This window comes from Pan troglodytes, chromosome 5 (genome assembly GCF_028858775.2).
Source record: "Pan troglodytes isolate AG18354 chromosome 5, NHGRI_mPanTro3-v2.0_pri, whole genome shotgun sequence".
NCBI classification, from domain to species: Eukaryota; Metazoa; Chordata; class Mammalia; order Primates; family Hominidae; genus Pan; species Pan troglodytes.
The window spans coordinates 182,811,795-182,832,200 of NC_072403.2; the positions used below are offsets into that span (position 1 = coordinate 182,811,795).

Below are 20,406 nucleotides of genomic sequence, written 5' to 3' on the forward strand. Positions count from 1 at the left end.
TGCCACTGTCATCCTAATCTTTCCATGCAGACAGGAGCAGAGGGGAGAGCGCTGAGCCAGGCCCCAGCTTGCTTTTCTTTCCTGACACAGCCCGGCTCCGCTGCACTTCTCAGCTCTTGCTCTAGGTAGTGCTGTTTGACCATTTTCTTCATGTGACCCTCCACTCGGTAATATAAATTCATTCGGAGGATGACCTGATATCAAAAAAAATTCCTTTTGATTAGTAGAATCAACTTGTTTCTTCACACGATACTCTTCCCACTGAGACACATGGAGACAATTCTGACTCCAGGTTTGCAACCTTGAGATTTCTCTCAGATGCAATAAAAAAAAACAAAAAAGCATTTTGAGTGGCACAGTGACGCCTAGTGCATGATCATGTTTGTCTGCTCAAACATTAAAGGGAAACTGGTGGGTTTGAGGATGCCCAGCAGCACGACAGCTGCCAATGTAAATGAGCCGTATAGAGAGAGAGGGGGCGGGAGGGGACTACAAACTTCAGAATATGAGCTGATCGTTTATAAGTTAAAAAAAAAAAAAAAAAAACAAGTCAAAAGGGAGCCCAGGATGGTGCAGGAAAAAGGAGAAAGGAAGATTTTCCTTGCAGCTAATCAGGAGAGTTCATAAGGGCTGATTACATGAGTGGAAGCCTTAAGTTCTTTTTTTTAAAAAATGTGAAAGTTTGCATGTATGTATGTATGTATGTATGTATAGCTTCGTGTATTACCATTATTATTGCAATCAGCAAATGGATTTACTTCCTTTATCTCATGGGCTCCTTCCCACTCACTTCTGGCAGCACATTTTCCTTTCTCCTTCATCCCAGAACACCAAAGAACAGATGCGCTTCCTAACCCTGGCTCCAGGGGACTTTATACAATGTAAACAGTGCACCTCTAACGTGGTTCACCGCTTAGAGAACGTGTGTCCCATTTTAAAACTGTGACTCCTTTATATTTTGCAGTGCTTATTTTAATAAGAGACATTGGACTTGTGACTTATTTTTCATGGAGGAGTGAGCTTAATGGTTGAAAGTAATCGATAAACTTGTTTTTCCTCTGATGCCATCAGCCAAGATCCTATGGCAATAGTAAGAGGATGACACTGGGCTGGCACCCCCTCCATAACATATTTGGACCATTTTTTTCCCCCAGAATGCACATGCAATAGCTTTGGTTTGGTAAGAGAGAGATGGTGTACTTGGTTTCCTTCTGTCACACTTTTGGTGAAATGAATTAGACTTTTAAATCAGGAAATTCAGCGAGATGAGTTAGATTTTTACACAAGAGCAGTGGAGGACTTCCAGCTGGTTGGGGGAATGATACGGAAATATCTTGCTAAATCAGGGTCTGGTGGAATGCTGCTCCCCTGGCAGGCTCCTCTTCACAGGGAGCAATCTGTGGGTTGCTTATAGAACAGAGCGAGCAGGAGGCATAGCATGGTCTTGCTCGTGGGAAGACCCGGTGTTCAGATGTTTGTCATTAGGTACTGGGTGTGGGCTTTTTCAAGCTAAACTGAAGCAGCAGTTCTATTAGGAAGAGCCTCCCAGATCAGCATCTTCTGTTTCTGGATACTCTCCCTTTGAAAAGCCAGATTTCAGCAAAAAGCTTTGCTAATGGTGAAATTGCACAACTGAAACCCTATGGGAGCAATTGGAAAGATGGAGAAAGAGGTGGTTATATCATGTACTTCAACAGTTTATTTAGAGGCTGTTGACGTTAGAATAACAAGCCAAGACAAACAAAAATACTCATTTTGGATGAAAATATTGTCTTTTCATGTTATTATAGATAGCTGAGTCCTAAGACTTATACAGAAACACATTTTCCTAATGAGTGGCTGATTTTTCTGGTTGTGCAAGTAATATCCAAATTATTGTACAAATTTTTGGCTCAGGAGCAAACATTGTATTGCATATTGAGCTAATCACTTGCCCTTTCTAAGGTAAGCCCTTACCTCTGCTTTCCCTTCATCTTGTCATTTCTGTTTGTTGGGTACAGGTTTCCTGTTGGTTCTTTCTTTTGGCTCTGATGTAACATGAATGCAGTTCTTAACATCCTTTCAGACATAAACACAACTTAGCTCATTGTTTCTGAGTTCATATAGAGGTTTTCTTGCCCCTGAGACTTTCGTGTCAGACAGCTGGATGTTGCTGTGTTCAAGGCTCTATATGTTGATTTTGTATCCTACAACTTTACTGATTTCACCTATCAGTTCAGTTCTAACAGTTTTCAAATTTTATTTATTTGTTTTTGCTTTTTAAATATTGTATGTTTCATTTTAGAGTCAGGAGGGTAGATGTACAGGTTTCTTACACAGGTATATTGCATGGTGCTGAGGTTTGGGCTTCTAATGATCCCACCACCCAAGCAGTGAGCATAGTAATCGATAGGTAGTTTTTCAACCCTTGCTCCCACGATCCTTCCCTCCCACCTTTGGAGTCCCCCAGTGTCTATTGTTCCCTTCTTTGTGTTGAGTTCTAACCTTTTTTTAGTGAAGTTTGTAGGGTTTTCTATATATAACAAGATCACGCTGTCAGTAGAGACAGTTTCACTTCTTCCTTTCCTATTAGGATGCCTTTTATTTCTTTCTTTTGCCTAATTACCCTGAGAAGTGGTGTCCGTGGGCATCCTTGTCTTGTTCCTGATGGTAGAGGAAAAGTTTCAACTTTTCACCACTGATTATGGTGTTAGCTGTGGGTTTGTCATATATGGCCTTTATTTTGTTGGGATACAGTCCCTCAATACGTGATCTGTTGGGTGTTTTTTTTTTTAACCATGAAAGGGTTTCGAATTTTGTCAAAAGCTTTTTCTATATCTATTGAGATGGCCATATAGTTTCTATCCTTTATTTTTCTAATATGGTATATTATATGTATTGATTTGCTTATGTTGACCCATGACATGATCATGGTGAATGATTCTTTCAATGTGCTATTGAATTTGGTTTGCTAGGATTTTGTTGAGGATTTTTGCATCTATGTAGATCAAGGATATTGGCCTGTCATTTTCCTTTCTTGTAGTGTTCTTGTCTGGCTTTGGAATCAGGGTAATGCTGGCCCTGTAAGATGAGTTTGGAAGTATTCCCTCCACTTCAGCTTTTGGAAGAGTTTGAGAAGGACTGGTATTAGTTCTTCTTAAAATATTTGGTAGAATTAATCTGGGAAGCCATCTGGTTTTGGGTTTTTCATTGATAGGAGACGTTTTCTTACTGATTCAACCTCCTTGCTTGCTATTAGTCTGTTCAGATTTTTTAATTTCTTCATGAGTCAATCTTGGTAGGTTTTATGTGTCTGGGAATTTATCCATTTCTTCTAGATGATCCAATTAGTGTGTAATTATACCTAGCAGTTTCTTAGGATCCTTTGTATTTCTGTGATATTGGCTATGATGTTTCATCTTTCATTTCTGATTTTATGCTATATTGAAAACATGAGGCATAGCAGGTAGGGGACACTGGTCAGGACTTGGGGTATAAACTGGCAGATGTTAAGGTAGGTGATTCTGGTTAACTCAGAAACTCCGAAGTCCCGTGTGGAAGAATTAACTGCCTGTACTCACCTAGTAATGTATATCCTTGGTCAAAAAAAGATCCAGCTGAGAATGTTGGACGAAGGGACCAAATCAATATTCATCATTATATTGAAAACAAGTCAGATTGGCTGTGGTCTTTTGACAGCAGGTCAGTGGCTAAGTCTATTTGAACAAAGTTAGGGCAGGTTCAAGGGAGAATCCTGAGATCGGTATTCATTGTTCCATACAACCTTGCCTTTCAGTTTCTTCTCCCCATGCCTCCAGGATGTCCCTGCACAGCCCGTAGAGCCCCCTCCTTCAGTACCTTGCCTTATGAAGGGGAGAAAATGAGTTTTCCAATGTTAGCATATATTTAGCCTTCCAAAATTTCTATTTCTATTTTAGGGGAGCTCTAGGAAAACAGCAGATTACTCTAAATCCCCAGGTAAAAATCTGAAATGGTGGAATTTCATATGACCAGGAGACATATTTTGGGGCAAGTGGGCTTTTCACAATCACTTGGACATGAAGGCATCTGCTTCTTCTATGCCTAAAATAGTCCTTCAATTTAGTAGTTTAATTCCTCTTCCTCTTTTTCAAATTTCAAGACAATACATGTAGTGACTGAACAATTTGGATCCAAGTTTCACTATTTAACTGCCAGTGTGACCTTGGGTGGGTCGCTTAATCTTTTCAAGGCTCAATTTCATCATGTAAAGTGGAAGTACAAACAATCCCTGACTTACAATATTTTGACTTATGATTTTTCAACTTTCAGATAGTTTGAAAGCAATACACATTCAGCAGAAGCTGTACTTTGAGTACCCATACAACCATTCTGTTTTCCACTTTCAGTACAGTATTCATTATATTACATGAGATATTCAAAGCCCACTTTATTATAAAATGGGCTTTCTGTTAGATGATTTTGCCTAACCGTAGGTTAATGTGAGTGTTTAAGGTAGGCCGAGCTAAGCTATGATGTTTAGTAGGTTAAGTGTATTAAATGCATTTTCAGCTTACAATATTTTCATAAGTTTATTGGAATATAACCCCATTGTAAATAGAGGGGTATTTGTAATAATGATATCTCTTCAAGGAGACTTTGTGAGCCTCTCATAGGAAAATGCATACACAGATGCATATAAATATATAATCTTTATTTTCCATATATATGATATTCTTTAAGGATATTCAAAAATCTGGAAACAGTTGCCTCCAGGGAGATAAATGGTAGTGGGTTGGGAAACTTTTAACTGTATATGCTTTTGTACCTTTTGCATTTTGAATCAGATGAATGTATAATCTACATAAAATATTAAGATTAAAACATCACCAAACAACTTATCAGGAGTTTGGTGAACATAAGGGAAGGCCGCCTATGGTGGCTGTATTTTATTCAGTGTTGGTCACTGTTGGGCACTTCATAGAGTTTATTTCATTTCATCCTCACAAGTGCCGTAGGAGGAAGGGGCCCCAGAGGGATTCATGGTTAGAATAGCAGAGTAGGAGCATTTGGCAGCTATATTCTGTGTAGGTGATTACTTAAAAGATATTTTTGTTATAAAATGTTTCAAACATACAAAAAATATAGAGAAGCAGTTTTCTATAGTTATTAAATATTCTTAATGGGTAGTCACAGAAATTATCATCCAAAGTGGGATATTCTTGAGAGAAAAAGGAGGTTCTATTTATAATTATGGTGGGATAACAAACTTAAGATGAACAGCTCTGGACAAACTGGGTTGTATGGTCCCTGGAAAACAAGGATTACTGTAAATGTGAGTCCCGCCTTGTGCTTCTCTCTGTCCCACCAAGAAAATATGATCTTGATACAGATGTTCATTGTGTCAAGGCTACCATGGCAACCATGATCTAGATACACTGTTCAAGTTTTATGCTGATCCTACCTATATATGTCTCAGGAACTTTCCAGAGTTTCCTTTGAGTGCTTCTAAATTTTGCATAAATGGTATGTTGTCCCTTGTCTCTTTTTAAAACCTGTAAGCCATTTTCCCTTCTTTTCCTGGAAAATTAAAGGAACAAAGACCAGGAAATAACAATGTATTAGCTAAGGTTCTGTTGATTGAAAGCAACAGAACCTAATTCTGGCTGGCTTAAACCATGCTAGGATTTAATGAAGAATACTGCAGAATCTTAGATATCTTATGACTGGGAAAGAGGAGGTTCAGGCAGTTCCTGGGACGTCAGCAACAGGTAGCTGTCAATTAACTGCCCCCACAGCACCCACTGCTGCCATCATCAATATAGCACACCACAATGGCTCCCAGCCTCTGTACGTCTGGGTTCCGGTGTTCAAATTCTAGAGACAGCAAGAGAAATCCCACTGAGTCAGGGATCCTTCCCTGGGTCACACTCCCTGCATATGGTCAGAAATGCAGGATTATGTACTAAAGACACAGCTAAAGAGGACCCACTTCACTGTTTTGGGACCATTTGCAGGGGAGGCAAAATTGTGAGCTACGCACTTAAAGAGGTGATAACCATAAGTTTGCAGGAAAAAAAAAATTGGAGAAGAGAAGGATAACACTATGCTACAGTTTCTTCTGAAAATGGACGAAGGGAATAGCATTTCCATTTGGAAATTCTCTCCTGGCATTTCAATATTTATGGATTCTGAATTCTGAGAAAAATCAGTTGAGAAATGAGGAAAATGGGAAGGAACATTCTAATTTTCCTGTGAAAATTACAGCTTAATAGTCAGTATAGAGAACTTACTGGCTTGAAGAAATGCACTGACTTCAAGTCAAGCAAGATGAGGAAGCACTGACATGTGGAGATGAAAGTTAAGGTGAACAGGACAGGAGCAGTAAAGGAGCCTCAGTCAGACTTTCTTGTATCTGTTGCTGTGTTACAAGTGTGTGTTCATGGCCTTATCCACGGCTAACAGTGAACCATTTCTGCAAATAAATATTAATGTGTTCATAGGCATAGTATATGTTTTACAAATCCTATGAGACGTTTTCTAAGAAATGCCAAGTTTTAGAAACAAAATATGCCCTTAAATCGGCAATTTTGACAGTTGCTTCTTTCTAGTGCTATTCATCTTGCCAGGAGATCAGAATGTTATGTTATTTAAATGGTATTGGAGGGGATGATTGATGCCTTGTTTAACAATGTCATGTAAACAATGATTAAAGCATTAAGTATTTGTGGTGTTACCTTTCAATCTTTAAAGGACTTTTCTTTAGCATTTATTTTGTGATAATATTCATTTCTTTTTAATGTTTTCTCTATTAATGCTATTGGATTTTATAATCTTGTTACAATATGTTGGCTCATAATAATAATAAATCATCATTTGTTATCATATCTTTTTAAAACAGAAGACTACTAAAACTTTTCATATAATCCTGTTACAGAAAAAAACGACTATTTGCTTGTTATTATAGTCACTTATTATTTTTCAAAAACTTGTAAGTGAAGTGTTATGAAAATCATATGAATTTGGGAATTCCCAAGCATTCTCAGAAATTCTATTTCCTTGTTCCCAAATCCCAATGATTAATATCTGCCAGGAGTCGGAAAACAGTGGAAGGAAGTAACATCCTATGTTGGATACCTGGTAGGGTTAGTGAAGAAACGTTATTGCTGAGCTCTGTGTTATGCTCACGAATGATGCCATTGAGGAAGTCACACTTGTTGAAAGGAACGCAGATACACAAAGAGTTTTGCTGCTGTCTGTTAGATAAGAACCCCCTGGTCGATTTAGCTCCTACTGCAAGTTAGAAAAATCAATCCAATGATAAATGAAAAGTGACCAGTGTGCTGGGAAATAACTTATTTTTTGGCTTCAGAGGAAATTTTAGAAACAGTGCCAAGTGAAACGTAAAAACAAACTACGAAGACGTTCATGAATTTCCCTCTGAAGCTGACAGCCATATTTTAGCAGATGGAACTCCTACTATTAGCCCAACTCTTGGGTTGAAACAGTGTGTCCTGGAAACCCTATGTTAAAATGCAATGTGTTGGGGATATTGTTCCTCTATTTGCTTGAGTTAATTTTCAAATTAGTGTACTCTTGCTTAGCTGTGCTCTGAGGGAATGAACAAAAGATTGGTAAACTCTGATGGAGAACACTGGTCAGGCAGGGCACATAGAATCCCTGGGGATGGTGGTTCCTGACAAAAGGGGGAGGAGGACCTGAGCCAGGCTTGGGCTGGGCTGGAGGAACATGAAGATGGGATCTACTCACAACCCCCAAAACTGAGGGGTCCTGGTAACACATTATTTCACCCTCAGCCATGCAAATTCATTATTTTTATGGATAAAATAGCTTTAAAGACTAATTTACATTGAAATGTTAAAATATTTATATAGAGATTAGAAATATTTATATAGAGATTATTGGGAATCCCCTCCTAAAGCCCAAACATAAAAACTACCAAAAAAAAAAAATTCCGTGTAGGCTAAGATTGCAAATGACTGATGGAATGTAATTTAAATTAAACATGGAAAATATATTTCCTCTTTAATAAAGATCTAAATTCTATTCTTTTAAGGAGCCTTCAGAAATGAAATTCAACTATTAAAAAAGGTATAGAGAAGCCTTTAGAAAAGAAACTTTTCTTTTGCTGTATTATATAACAAAGAACTTTGATGAGAATAGTTCTAAAGTGTTTAATAATCGATTACACTGATGTTTCTAGGTATTGTGGGGAACACCTAGAAATTAAATCTTCATCTTTGGCAGATCAGAGGCCTATTATTTTTAGGTAAAACAATTAATATCTGCTTTTAATAAATCACAAATTTTGCAAGTTAGCCATTAATAGTAAGTGCTTTTCAAAGTTGGGCCCAATACATGAAAAAGCCAGAAAAACATACCTGCATTAGTTTTGCCCATCACCTTCTTATGCTGGCCTCAGGAGATTTATTAACAGCATTCAATATTTTAGGTAGGCTGGATGTGGTGGCTCATGCATGTAATCCCAGCACTTTGGGAGGCTGAGGTGGGAGGATGGCTTGAGGCCAGGAGTTTAAGACCAGCCTGGTCAACCTAGTGAGCCCCTCGGTCTCTCTGAAAAGAAAAAAAAATTTAGGTATCCTGTGGCTACCTCCAAAAACAAACTCCAGAGGAACTGAATTTTTTTTTTATTTCATGTGTTGGGATAATGGCTTCTTTTGCAGTTACTTACGAAGAATTTAAGGGTCAGTAAAAATATTTTTTCATCCTTAATAACATGAATTCTCTAATTTGTGTGTGATATAACGCTAGATATTGTGCCAAAAGTGTTACATAGACATAACCCATGCCCGTTTTCAAGGATAATACTAATATAGAGAATAAGAATCATTATTATTGTAGTAATTATTATTTTAGTAATAGTAGTAATAATCAAAACAATTACATCAAACACTTATTAAACCCTTATTATGTGACAGGTACTGTGTAAGCAATCTCCACATATTAGCTCCTTAAATGTGATCACTAACCCCATGAGGTAGGTAGCATTATGTCCATTTTATAGATGCAGAAACTGAGCTTTGAAGAGGGAAAGCAACTTGCCCAAGGCCATGCAGGCAGTCATTGATAAGGGTGGGGAGCGAGAAGTTGAAGTCTGAGATGTAAGTTCACAGACACGAGTACGCAAACATGTACAAGATACTCGTATGACATGTGGGGTTGCTTGAAATATGTAATTGACTTTCCCCAGCACAAGAAAGTGTTTGGACAGATTTCAAAGGGATCTAACACTTCCTTAGAGGACTGCCCTACGACATTTTTCCGTGTGCTTTTCTGCCTCTTGTCCTATACTTTTGGCATTTCTTCTGCTCTTAGAGGCAATGAGTCAACAGCATATTTTTAGCACCTCCTGTGTGCATAGAAGTGGCCCCTGACTGAATGGGAGTGTATAACTACCATGGGCCAAATCAGTGTGCTTTCCTGTCAGCCAGGGGATTATAGAAGAACACGCTCCCCTGATTCCAACAGAACTTGCTGCCACTCTGATGTCTTCATTGTAAGGCCTCTAAATGAATGTTCAAGAAATTCATGTTAAAGGCACATGTCATATGTGTAACTTGTAGACATTTGTGTACTTGTCTCTGTGTCCTTACACCTCAGGCTTCAACTCTTGTTTTTACCTTTATCAATGACTACCTGTGTGCTGTGTGGCTTTGGACCAATTGCTCACCCCCTCTAAAGCTCAGTTTCCGCATCTGTAAAACGGATATAATGCCATATATACATAGATATAGATGGACATACACAAATATATATACACAAATATATATGTGTGTATATACATATATATATAATATACAAACTGAAATATATAGTTATATAAATATTTCAGTTTAAGTTTCAAAAATCACTGGAGGGTATTTTTATAATACCCTTCAGCAATTTTACATGCTGCCTTTGCACATTCTGGTGAATTTCTAAATGGAAGTCTGATCGAGATTAATCTTTTAATGCATCATAAATAAAAAAGAAAATCACAGAATGATGTAGCTGGAGAGGACCCTGGGGATCTAAAGTGTTTCATGAAAGATTAATGTCCTTGATCTGTTTGTAAGTGTTTTGGAAAAATCTTCCATGGTCAAATAAAACTTGGCAATGTTGGATTAAAGTTAAATAGGTTTTTTTTTCCTGCAGAACTTCATAGTCTTTAATATGCTAATGTGTTTTGTGAATCTACAAGGAATGAAGTGTTTCAATACTTATTTTACCCAGATTCTCATTTTGGGACAGGCTGGTCAAGCTGAGTCAGCTAGTATATTCTCTAGATGGAGATGATGGCTGATGCCTTTTTGAGAGCAAGAGAGTCCCCAGGAGAAGCAAGGGTATATCAGTTGCTCCTATTTCATGCCAAGGATCCTCAGTCTTTAGAGGCTCAGAGAAGGCTGAAAGGCTACTCTAGGCTATCAGGGCTACCATTCATTGTGACCCATGCTACAGAGAAGCTTTGAGCTCAGTGCAAAGGAGTGACCAGCCCTTGAGAATCAGGAAAATTTATTTATTCCTGACCTAGTCCACTGAGGACATACAAGAAATGGGGCAGGGGAGTGTCACCAGCTATGGTTACAAGCTAGTCTGATTCTCTTTCATTAAGAAAACTGGTCCCTGTGAGTTTAGATTGGGAAGCACCAGGTTAAAAAACTTTTAGGCCAGGAGTGGTGGCCACTGTACTCCAGCCTGGGTGACAGAGTGAGAATCTGTCTTAAAAAAAAAAAAAAAGTTAAGTGATGTCTTCTCTTGAGGACCTCTCAGAACTTTTAATATGAAAGTGTGCATTGTGAAGAATGGGAGTAGAGTGTACAGGAGTTTTAAAAGCTACTTGGTCATGAAACTCTTGCTTTGTGTAGGATTCGAGGGGCACTAACATTCTGAGGAAAATATTTTGGGAAACATTGATCTAATCCAAACTTCTCATTTTACCAGCAAACAACTGTGGGGCCCTCTAAGTTTCCTTTCTCCATCATTGTGACAAATTCATTGGAATTAATTCAATTAAACCTGGGGTCAGCTTTGAAGAGATTTATTTAGCAGGTAAATCTGTTTTGTACATTTTGAGGGAGTTCTGAGATTCCATAGTCAAAAACCACAGATCAATTTAACCAACCTTTATGGAATATCACCTATGGCCCAAAGACCCTTTAGCTACAGTGATGGTCTACAAAAATATAAACTGTAATTCTTGCAATACAGAAGATTAGTAATAATGGTAAATATAATGATGATGACACCATGAATAGCTAACATTTATTGAATGCCTTTCTATTAGTCAGGCACTTTACTAAGTATTTTAATCCTCCCAACAATTTATGAGGTAGGGATTATAATAATTCCCATCTTATAGTGAGGACACTGAGGTTAGGAAATTATCCTAGCCTAAATGTTAAGTATAAGCATGAATAGAAAGGTGTTATCAGCCTATAAGACATTCCTTTATGAGTGATACAAAGTCCTATATAAATTCAGAGAAAAGAAAAGTGGTTTTAGAAATCCTTGATCAGTGAGTGTGAAGCACGTGGTGGCCCAGTTACTGTTTGGTTGCCCATCTGTCCTCCCTCTGGGGATCAGCACCCCCTTACTTTGGAAGAATTGTTTTCCTTTTCACTGTAAGGTTCTTTCTGGCTATGTGGTAGGGCACATTGCCTCAAACTAGCCCTGTTCCAGTCTTTGAGAACCTTGAAATTGGAACCAAGGGAAGAGGATTGCCTCTTGAATGGTAATTCTCTAAAATCTAGTCTGAGGTGCTGGTGCCTAATCCCTGGGTCTGTGGAAGGAGCTGGGCTGTGAGAGGGGAGAATGATGTTGATGTCAAGAGAGAGGCAGGTGCTAGGAGCAGAGAGATGGAGGCCTGGAGGGTTTCTGGGCTTCTCTGAGGCTTAGGGTTTGGATCATTGTCTTCATTACTGGAACAAAGGATTTACCATACCTGCTCTTCTGGGAATGAAACTGTCCTGCTTTGCAAAATGAAGTGTCATTAGAAAGAGATCTTAAAAACCCCACACCATAGACAGGTGCACAGATCCCTAGAAGTGTTAAAGTTCTGTCTGTTGGATGCTAAGCCAAGACTCCTAAGTATGTTCTAAAGAGAAACTGGTGTGTGTAGGCTGTGCACTCCCAGGGAGATAAAAAGTTAGGAACTTTATGGGTTGGGCTTGGTGGCTCCCACCTGTAATCCCAGCACTGTGGGAGGCTAAAGTGGGCAGATTGATTGAGCTGAGGAGTTCGAGACCAGCCTAGGCAACATGGTGAAACCCCATGTCTACAAAAACTACAAAAATTAGCTGGGTGTGGTGGCATGTACCTGTAGGCGGGAGGATCGCTTGAGCCCAAGAGGGAGAGGGTGCAGTGAGCCATGATTGTGCCAGTGCACTCCACCTGGGTGACAGGAACTTTATGGGGAATGGGATCTTGGAGACTGAGTAGAGACTAGAGGAAAAAAAAAAAAAAAAAACTACCTCCCCGACTGGCCACACTATTCTTTTAAAAAAATGTTAATTGACAAATTAAAATTCTATGTATTTACGGAGGTATAATGTGATGTTATGATATATGTATACATTGTGGAATAATTAAATCCAGAGAATTAATAGATTCATCACCTCAAAACCTATCTTTTTTGTGGTGAGAACATTTGAAATTTATTGTCTTAGCAATTTTGAAATACACAATACTTCATTGTTAACTACAGTCACCATGCTGTGCTGTAGATCTCAACAAAATGTATTCTTCTCGTCTCAACTAAAACATTGTACTCTTTGACAACATTTCCCCATTCCTCTCACCCCCTCCAAAAACACCCATTCTTTATGTTGAAGAGAATGGCTAAAAAGTCCCAGCAGGTTTCAACTGACGGCTTCACTGGTTTTCCCATCACACTTCAATGTTATTAATAGAAAGGGGAGGGGCAATACGTAATTCGGACAGGCGGAAAGTACCATTGTAACCACTTTCTTGACTTCACAGAAAAAGTCCTCTTGTTTTCATCTGTAAAATGGGAACTGCGTGAATACCATTCTTCTTTTCTTCAGCCTCCAAAGAAAAAACAGATGCAAAGCCCTTTATCAATTGCAAAACAGTATACAATGTGTGTTATTACTCACAGTTGTCTTACTGTGACCAAACACTTTATAAGCCTGCGGCAAGTCAGCCTCACTCTCAGGAAGTGGACAATATTTGGGGAAGGAGAAGCAGCAGGATATTTCAGGACAGTAGCCTTGGTGGGTCCAAAAATTCCTTGAGAGAAATGGGAGACAGAACTTTCTTCCTGCTTTGGGTTTTATCCTGTTAGTCTTTTCTCTCTTCACTCCTATTTTCTATGGAGAATTTCCTGGTTTTGGAGTTTGGGTGTGTTTTATGGAGAGGAGGCAGAAAATCTTTAGCTCCAGCGGAATGAAAGGATACATGCAAAGGAAACTAGCACAGTATCTGGTACCCAGTTCTCCTTTAACTTGGCTTTATTCATTCACTCCTGGTAGGGCATTAATAAGGGATTTAGCCCCCTCCTATTGAAAACGATTAATTCAGGGAAGAGTTCAGACAGTGTGGACAGATACAGTGTAGGCCAAGCCTGTTTCTAAGGCAGGAGCTGGGTAGGGAGGGTGAGAAGGGCGAGAAGAATAGGGAAATATGTGTCGTCTGTGTTGCTGCTGTTGCAACCACCACAACAAACAAACAAGTGAAAAAAAAAAAAAAAAGAATTGTCCATACCGGAAAGTGTGCTGTTTTGGAGGAGGCTGGGGCAAGTGTGGATGGCTCGAATGGGTCCTGTTGGATTGAAGTCTGACAGTGGTGATTCCCTTCAACAAATGGTCGGGGGGGGGGAGGGTACACACACACACACACACACACACACACACACACACACATATCACACGCAGCGCCCAGCCTCCGATTTCAGCGCTTGCAGGAGATAACCATTCTTAGCTCGCCTTTCCAGGGTTATTTTTGGCTGAGGCTGTTTGCTGATGGCAAAAGGTTTCAGCCCCCTCCCAAATCCCTCCCCGTGCTTGTTCTAAAGAGAAACTGGTGCGTGTAGGCTGCGCACTCCCAGGGAGACAGGGAGACGGGCCGGGTGCCGGAGAGGAACCCGGACTCTGCCCAAAGTCTCGCCGCCCGCCGGCTGTTTTCTGGCGGAGGGTGTGCCCCGGAGGGCGGCGATCGCGCGTGAAGGCTGGGGCCAGGCGCGGGTGCAGGCGTCACCGGGGTCGGGCTAGCAGGCCCTGGAATCAGGCTTTTGGGACACCCCGAAAGTGAGTCCAACTTGGGGAGAAACTGAGGGCACCTCGGGCGGTCTGGCAGCGGAGAAGGTGGGCGGGAGAAAACTTTACAGGAAGGCAGAAGCAATCTCCGCCGAGGGAGTCAGCGAGCGGCCGCGCGGAGAGGAGGGGCGGGCAGTCCCCAGGCGGGCGGGTGCAGGGCGCAGGGTGCCGACCTGCCGGAGAGGGGGCCCGGGCGCGAGGCGGAGTCCCGGCACGCGGCCAGGCTGGTGGAGGCCCCCGGCAGGCTGCAGATTCCCTCCGGCCCCGGGAGCCTCAGCAGGACCGGCCAGGAGGCGCCACGGAGGGGAGCCCCATCCCGGTGCTGACAGTGCCCACCGCGCCCTACGAGGACCGGCGGCCGGCCGGCGGCGGGGGTCTGCGGCGACCTACCGGCCTCTTCGAGGGCCAGCGCAACTACCTGCCCAACTTTATCCAGAGCGTGCTGTCGTCCACCGACCTGCGCGACCGTCGGGGCTGCACCACGGTGGTGGGCAGCGACGGCAGGTGCTTTAGCAGGACGGCCATCGAGATCGTGGTGCAGATGGCCGCGGCCAACGGGGTGAGTGTCCGGATGCCCCTCGCTTCCCGCCGCGCTGCCGCCACGCCCTCTCCTAGCCCTTGTCCCCCTGCTGCCTCCGGGCCCAGCTGGGAGGCCCCTGCCCGGCCCCGGCTTTGCTTCCTCACTCCCGCGTCCTCACCCTCCAGCGCCCCACTCCCGCCGCGCTCGCAGCCTCCCCGGCGCACCCCGGACACTGGGTTCTATTAGTACCCACCGCCCCCAAAAGCCTTGAGGGGTGTCCGTCGTTCCTGGAGCCACTCCGGGCGCCCTGGACTCTTCTCCGACTCTGCGCACATCCCGCACCTGCTCATTTTTCTTTCGGACATTCTCTTACCCGGCCCTGTAGATTCCAAGGCAGCTCCCAGTTTTCCATACTGTTCCCAACGCGTTCACTGCCCACAGTCCCCACACAAACTTCTTTCGCAGGCTCACATCATAGTCCCTCTGCCCCGTGCCCTTTTTGCAATAATCTGCCAGTCCCCTAAGTCTTAGCTCTGCCTATTTAACAGTAGTGGTGTCTCAGAACACACACACACACACACACACACACACACACACACACACACACACACACAATCCCTGACATATTTGGCAAGAGTAGGCCCTGAAGGTTTTTAATATTTTGATTCTTTAACCCAGTGGAATTACTGAATGATCTATTTAATTAGGGTACGGATGGAGTGGATCCATTTGTTTGATGCTAAACAGCCTGAGCTCGCAGTTCCCAGGGGGCATATCTCTAAATGGTCTGAAATGAGATTTGCAGTGGTTTTCTTAATGCAATTCCCAACTTCTCTCCAAATGCCTTTTGACATTTGACAACATTTCATGCCTCTTCCCCTTTCGGTTTTCATCCTTGTTTTCTCTCCCTTCTCCCACGACCTCGGTAGTCTTCTGCAATCCAGATTCTCAGACTTCGGGTTTTTCTCCCTCTGCCCCTTTCCTCTCTGTCCTATAACTAGAAGCACCTTTTGGCATAGCCCCGTATCCCAGTTTCCTCTTTCCCAGGTCCAGCAGCATCTCAAGGACATCTACAAGAGGCATACCTAATTTCAGGGGTCTCTGAATGATATGTGGGAAACATCGTCTAAAAAAGTAATTTTATCCTTATTCATGCAACCAGACCCACACTCATAGAACTTTTCTTTAAGGGGAGTGTCTTGCAGATGTATAAATGAGTGTTAACATCTTTAAAAGCGAAACTGAACAATTCCCTGGCATTTGAATTCCCTCCTTCCTTCCCAACCCTCTCCTTTTCATTTTCTCATTTATTATTAAAAACATTTTTAAAGGATCTCCATGCTTCATATTTATCTACTATAATTCCTCCTTCTCGGTGTTGCAGGGATGGGGAAAGAGGAATTTTTTAAAAAACACAATAAAAAGCAATTGGGAGAAGCAGGGCCAGTGGTGTTGGGGTGGGTAGTGGAATTGTGATTTTTGACTCCAGTAGACAATGATGCTGGATATATGGGGTTTGATTTCTCTCTGGCTCCTCACTTGAGATTGATGAAGTTTGGCTAGAATCAGGGAGTTGAAGAGAGGTTGACAAATGGTCTTTCACTCTTCTCTGACAGGCTGTTCCTGTGGAGTGATGGAGAATAATGAGCCTTGGGAGAGCTATGGGAGCTCTCATACTCCTTCCCAAGCCAATTTTTTAGGGAGTGAGAGAAACATCGCCTGTCCAATACTTGTTGTGGGTCAGGATATTTTTGAAGCTACGGTTGTTGATTTGCATGGGAAAATTATTATGTCTTATTATTTCTTGTCCCACTTTACCATAAGGGCTCCTCAGCTTCTTACTTCAATGGGTCTTCCATGACAAACACACTTTATTAACTCTAAGAGTGGAATTTATTTTAACAGATAATTAGCATAGGTCAATATATGCTTAAAATAGAATCAAATTAAACCTACTAGCTGTTATAAAGGACAGATGACAAAATCCACATAGAAGCATCGACTCTTAAATAATCTGAAAGTACTACTTCTAAGAGGGATGGGCATGGGTGAAGGGAATGGTGGACATGTTTCAGAATTTCAAACAGCCAACTTTAACCAATCTTTTCCTCATTTTGTTCACCTTCTTGGGGGCTTATGCTAAAGTGAAGTGAATAGCCATAAGGCTGGCTTCAGGAGAAAAGCGGTCTAAAAGAACTGGATAATTATAAGCAAAATTGGTCTTGAGTGATTGAAAATTGATGAGAATGTGCTTGTCTCCTGATTTGGCATCCTGAGTTAGACTCAGGAATACTGAACTTGGATCCCAAAGGCTTTGGTCTTTTTTGATATCCTATTGGATAATCATAAGCAGGCTAGAAAAATAGAAAACTAGAATTTATTCTTTTTGAACTGACAAATCTGACCAGTGGGCTGCATTCTCTATATCTGAAAAATCTTGGTTTTGATGGAAAAAGTTAATTTTAAAAAGCAATTTTCATTTTTTAAATTAAATTTCATTTTTTTTTTGAGACAGGGTCTCACTTTGTTGCCCAGGCTGGAGTGCAATGGCACAGTCTTGGCTCACTGTAGCCTTGACCTCCCCAGATTCAGGTGATCTTCCCACCTCAGCCTCCTGAGTAGCTGGGGCTATAGGTGCACGCCACTACGCACAGCTGATTTTTGTGTTTTTACTACTCATAGGGTTTCTCTGTGTTGCCCAGTCTAGTCTCAAACTCCTGATCTCAAGAGATCTGCCTGTCTTGGCCTCCTAAAGTGTCATGAACCACCATGCCCAGCCTACAAAGCAATGTTCTAGGAAAAACTACAGTTACTCTTTGATTATGTAATTGCTGGAGAAGAAAAACATGGCATTTCTAAAATGATGAACTATATTACTTATATTTTAATATCTCATAAAGTTTGAAATAGACATTTCAAACATAAACATGTATAAAAATTTTTATAAATTAAAAATATAAAATCAAAAACATTTTAAAATTATTTTATTATAAAATTATTATAGAATCAAAAACATTATAAATTTAAACAACTTTTTAAAAAATTTATTTTGGGATTTCCCATGGAGTGATGGAGAATAATGAGCCTTGGGAGAGCTATGGCAGCTCTCATACTCCTTCCTGGGCCAACTTTTTTAGGAAATGGGAGAAATATACCCTGTTCAATGTTTATTGTGGGTCAGGATATTTTTGAAGCTATAGTTGTTGATTTGCTTCAAACTTTAAAAAATTTATTATAAAATTATGGGATGTAAAAAAATTTATTATAAAACTTTGAAATTTTCAAACTTTCAGAAAAGCAGAGAGATGAGATTAATGGCACTCATAGGCAAACATAGAACATAGATTGTAAACATTTTGCTATATTTGTGTCATGATTATTTTTTGCTTGTGTTTGAAAGTATATTAAAGAAAATGATATTTTACCCCTAAATTCTTTAGTACAGATTTCTAAAAAATAAGAACATGTTCCTGTATAGTTACAAAATCATCTTTTCAAACAAAATAAAAAATGGCTTTTTTATATCATTTATTACCCAGTCCACATTCAGATTTCCTCAATTATTATGAAATGTCCTTTTATTTTTTGAGACAAAGTCTTGCTCTTTCACACAGCCTGAAGTGCAGTGAAACAATCATAGCTCATTGCAGCCTCAAACTCCTGGGCTCAAGTGATCTTCCTGCCTCAGCTTCCTGAGTAGCTAGGACTATAGGTGCACACCACCATGCCCAGCTAATTTGTTGTTTTTGTAGAGATGGAGGTCTTACTACGTTGCCCAGGCTGGTCTCAAACTCCTGGCCTCAAGTGATCCTTCCAGCTTGGTCTCCCTGAAATATCTTTTGTGGCTGGTTTGTTCAAATTAGTTTCTTCTAATCAAGGGACACACGTTGCATTTGATTATTTAGCTCAAGACTTTTTTAACCTGGAAAATACCCTTACTTTTTGTTTATGTATTTATTTAGTGAAATTGACTTGTTGAAAAACTAGTCAGTTGTCCTGTAGAATATTTCCCCTTCTGGAATTTTCTGGTTGCTTTTTATGGTGTCATTTAACTTTTCACTCTGTTTTTTCCTGGTTAACTGGAAGTTAGTTCTAAAGGCTTTTAGGCCTGCTATTACAAAATACCAAAAACTAGATGACTTATAAAGAACAGAAATTTATTTCTCACAGTTCTAGAGACTAGCAAGTTTAAGATCAAGGAGCATGCGGTTTTGATATCTGGTTAGGACCAACTTTCTGGTTCATAGATTGGCCTTCTTGCTGGGCCCTCACATAGTGGGAGAGACTAGCTAGCTCTCTGGGGCCTCTTTTATAAGGGCACTAATTCCAATCATGAAGGCTCTTTCCTTATGATCTAATGACCCCCTAAAGGCCCCACCTTTTAATACCAGCACCTTTGGTGTTAGGATGTCAACATATTAATTTTGGGAAGACATACACGTTCAGCCCATTGCAAGGTTTAGTTAGATTCAGGTTCGACTTCTTTTTTTTAAAGACTATTTCATAGGCAATAATGTGTATTCACATCCCATCATTAGTGATGGTGAGATGATCGCAAGGTTAGGGTGATCACTGCCTATCTCCTCTGCTATATTCCCCCTTGGGTCAAGCCAGTAGTCTGTGACGTGAACTTTGTACCATGTGTATATTCAGTTATATTCTGTATCAATAGTTACTTGATTGTTTTAGCATTTATTAATTATCCTTGCTTGAGTTGATTATTTCATTAGGGGTTTCAAAATGGTGAATTTCTAATTCTCTAATTCTATCTACATGTTTTAGCTGGCATTTTTCTATAAGCAGACCATTTTCTTCACAACTGGGTTATTTGGCTACCCTGAAACATAGTTCCTTCCGGGAAGGCAGAACATATGTTTATTTCTGTCTTTTAAAAATTACTGGTGTTTAGAGTGAAGATTAGGTGAGTTAACTACCTCCACAGGTGACAAATGAATTTTGTTTTGTCTCACTTTTGCTTTTTTGAATATCACTGTGGATGCTTGGATTTTTATATTTAATTTGAATGGATTAGGGAATAAATGAGAAGATAGGTTTTATCTGTTTCTGTAGTTTTTATGTGGCTGTGTGAACTTACTTTTAAAAATTCCCAGAAATATTTTAATTCCCCTTTAAAGATACAAACTATGTCATACTATAAAGCAAAAGAAAAACCAATCATGTGAAGAGTAAATAGTATCGTTTAAATGAATTGCGGTTAAGCTTAGTTTGTAACTAATTAGTTTTTTATTTTCTTTCTACTTTTATCTGCTTCAGAGCCTCTTCAGTGGTTTAGATCTTCTATGTGTCAAATTATTCTAATCTCTTTAAAAGTTTAAGAGCTAAAATACAACACAATGACTACAAGAATGCCTTTGTCCTTTTCTGGGTAGGTACACCTAAGGCAACTTCTTTTTCTCTTCTTTGTTCTCTTCTTCTTTCTTATTCTTAAATCATCTTCAATATTGGACAGATGACAGCACTATGCCTGCCTCAAGATGTTTCTGACTTTTTCTTTTTCTTTTTTTTTTTTTTTTTTGAGATGGAGTCTTGCTCTGTCACCCAGGCTAGAGTGCAGTGGCACAATCTTGGCTCACTACAACTTCCACCTCCTGGGTTCCAGTGATTCTCCCAACT

At 40.4% G+C, this 20,406-nt stretch overlaps 1 protein-coding gene across 1 annotated transcript in view; it reads left to right on the forward strand.

Annotated features, from left to right (window-relative positions):
- The first annotated feature begins 14,411 nt into the window (after positions 1–14,411).
- The window catches only part of LOC104004287 (phosphoglucomutase-like protein 5), a 69,665-nt gene continuing 63,670 nt past the window's right edge, over positions 14,412–20,406 (forward strand). The window contains exon 1 of the mRNA XM_063812711.1: positions 14,412–14,811. Within this exon, the coding sequence (XP_063668781.1) occupies positions 14,794–14,811 (18 nt within the window). The 5' untranslated portion in view covers positions 14,412–14,793. The remainder of the gene's footprint in view (positions 14,812–20,406) is intronic.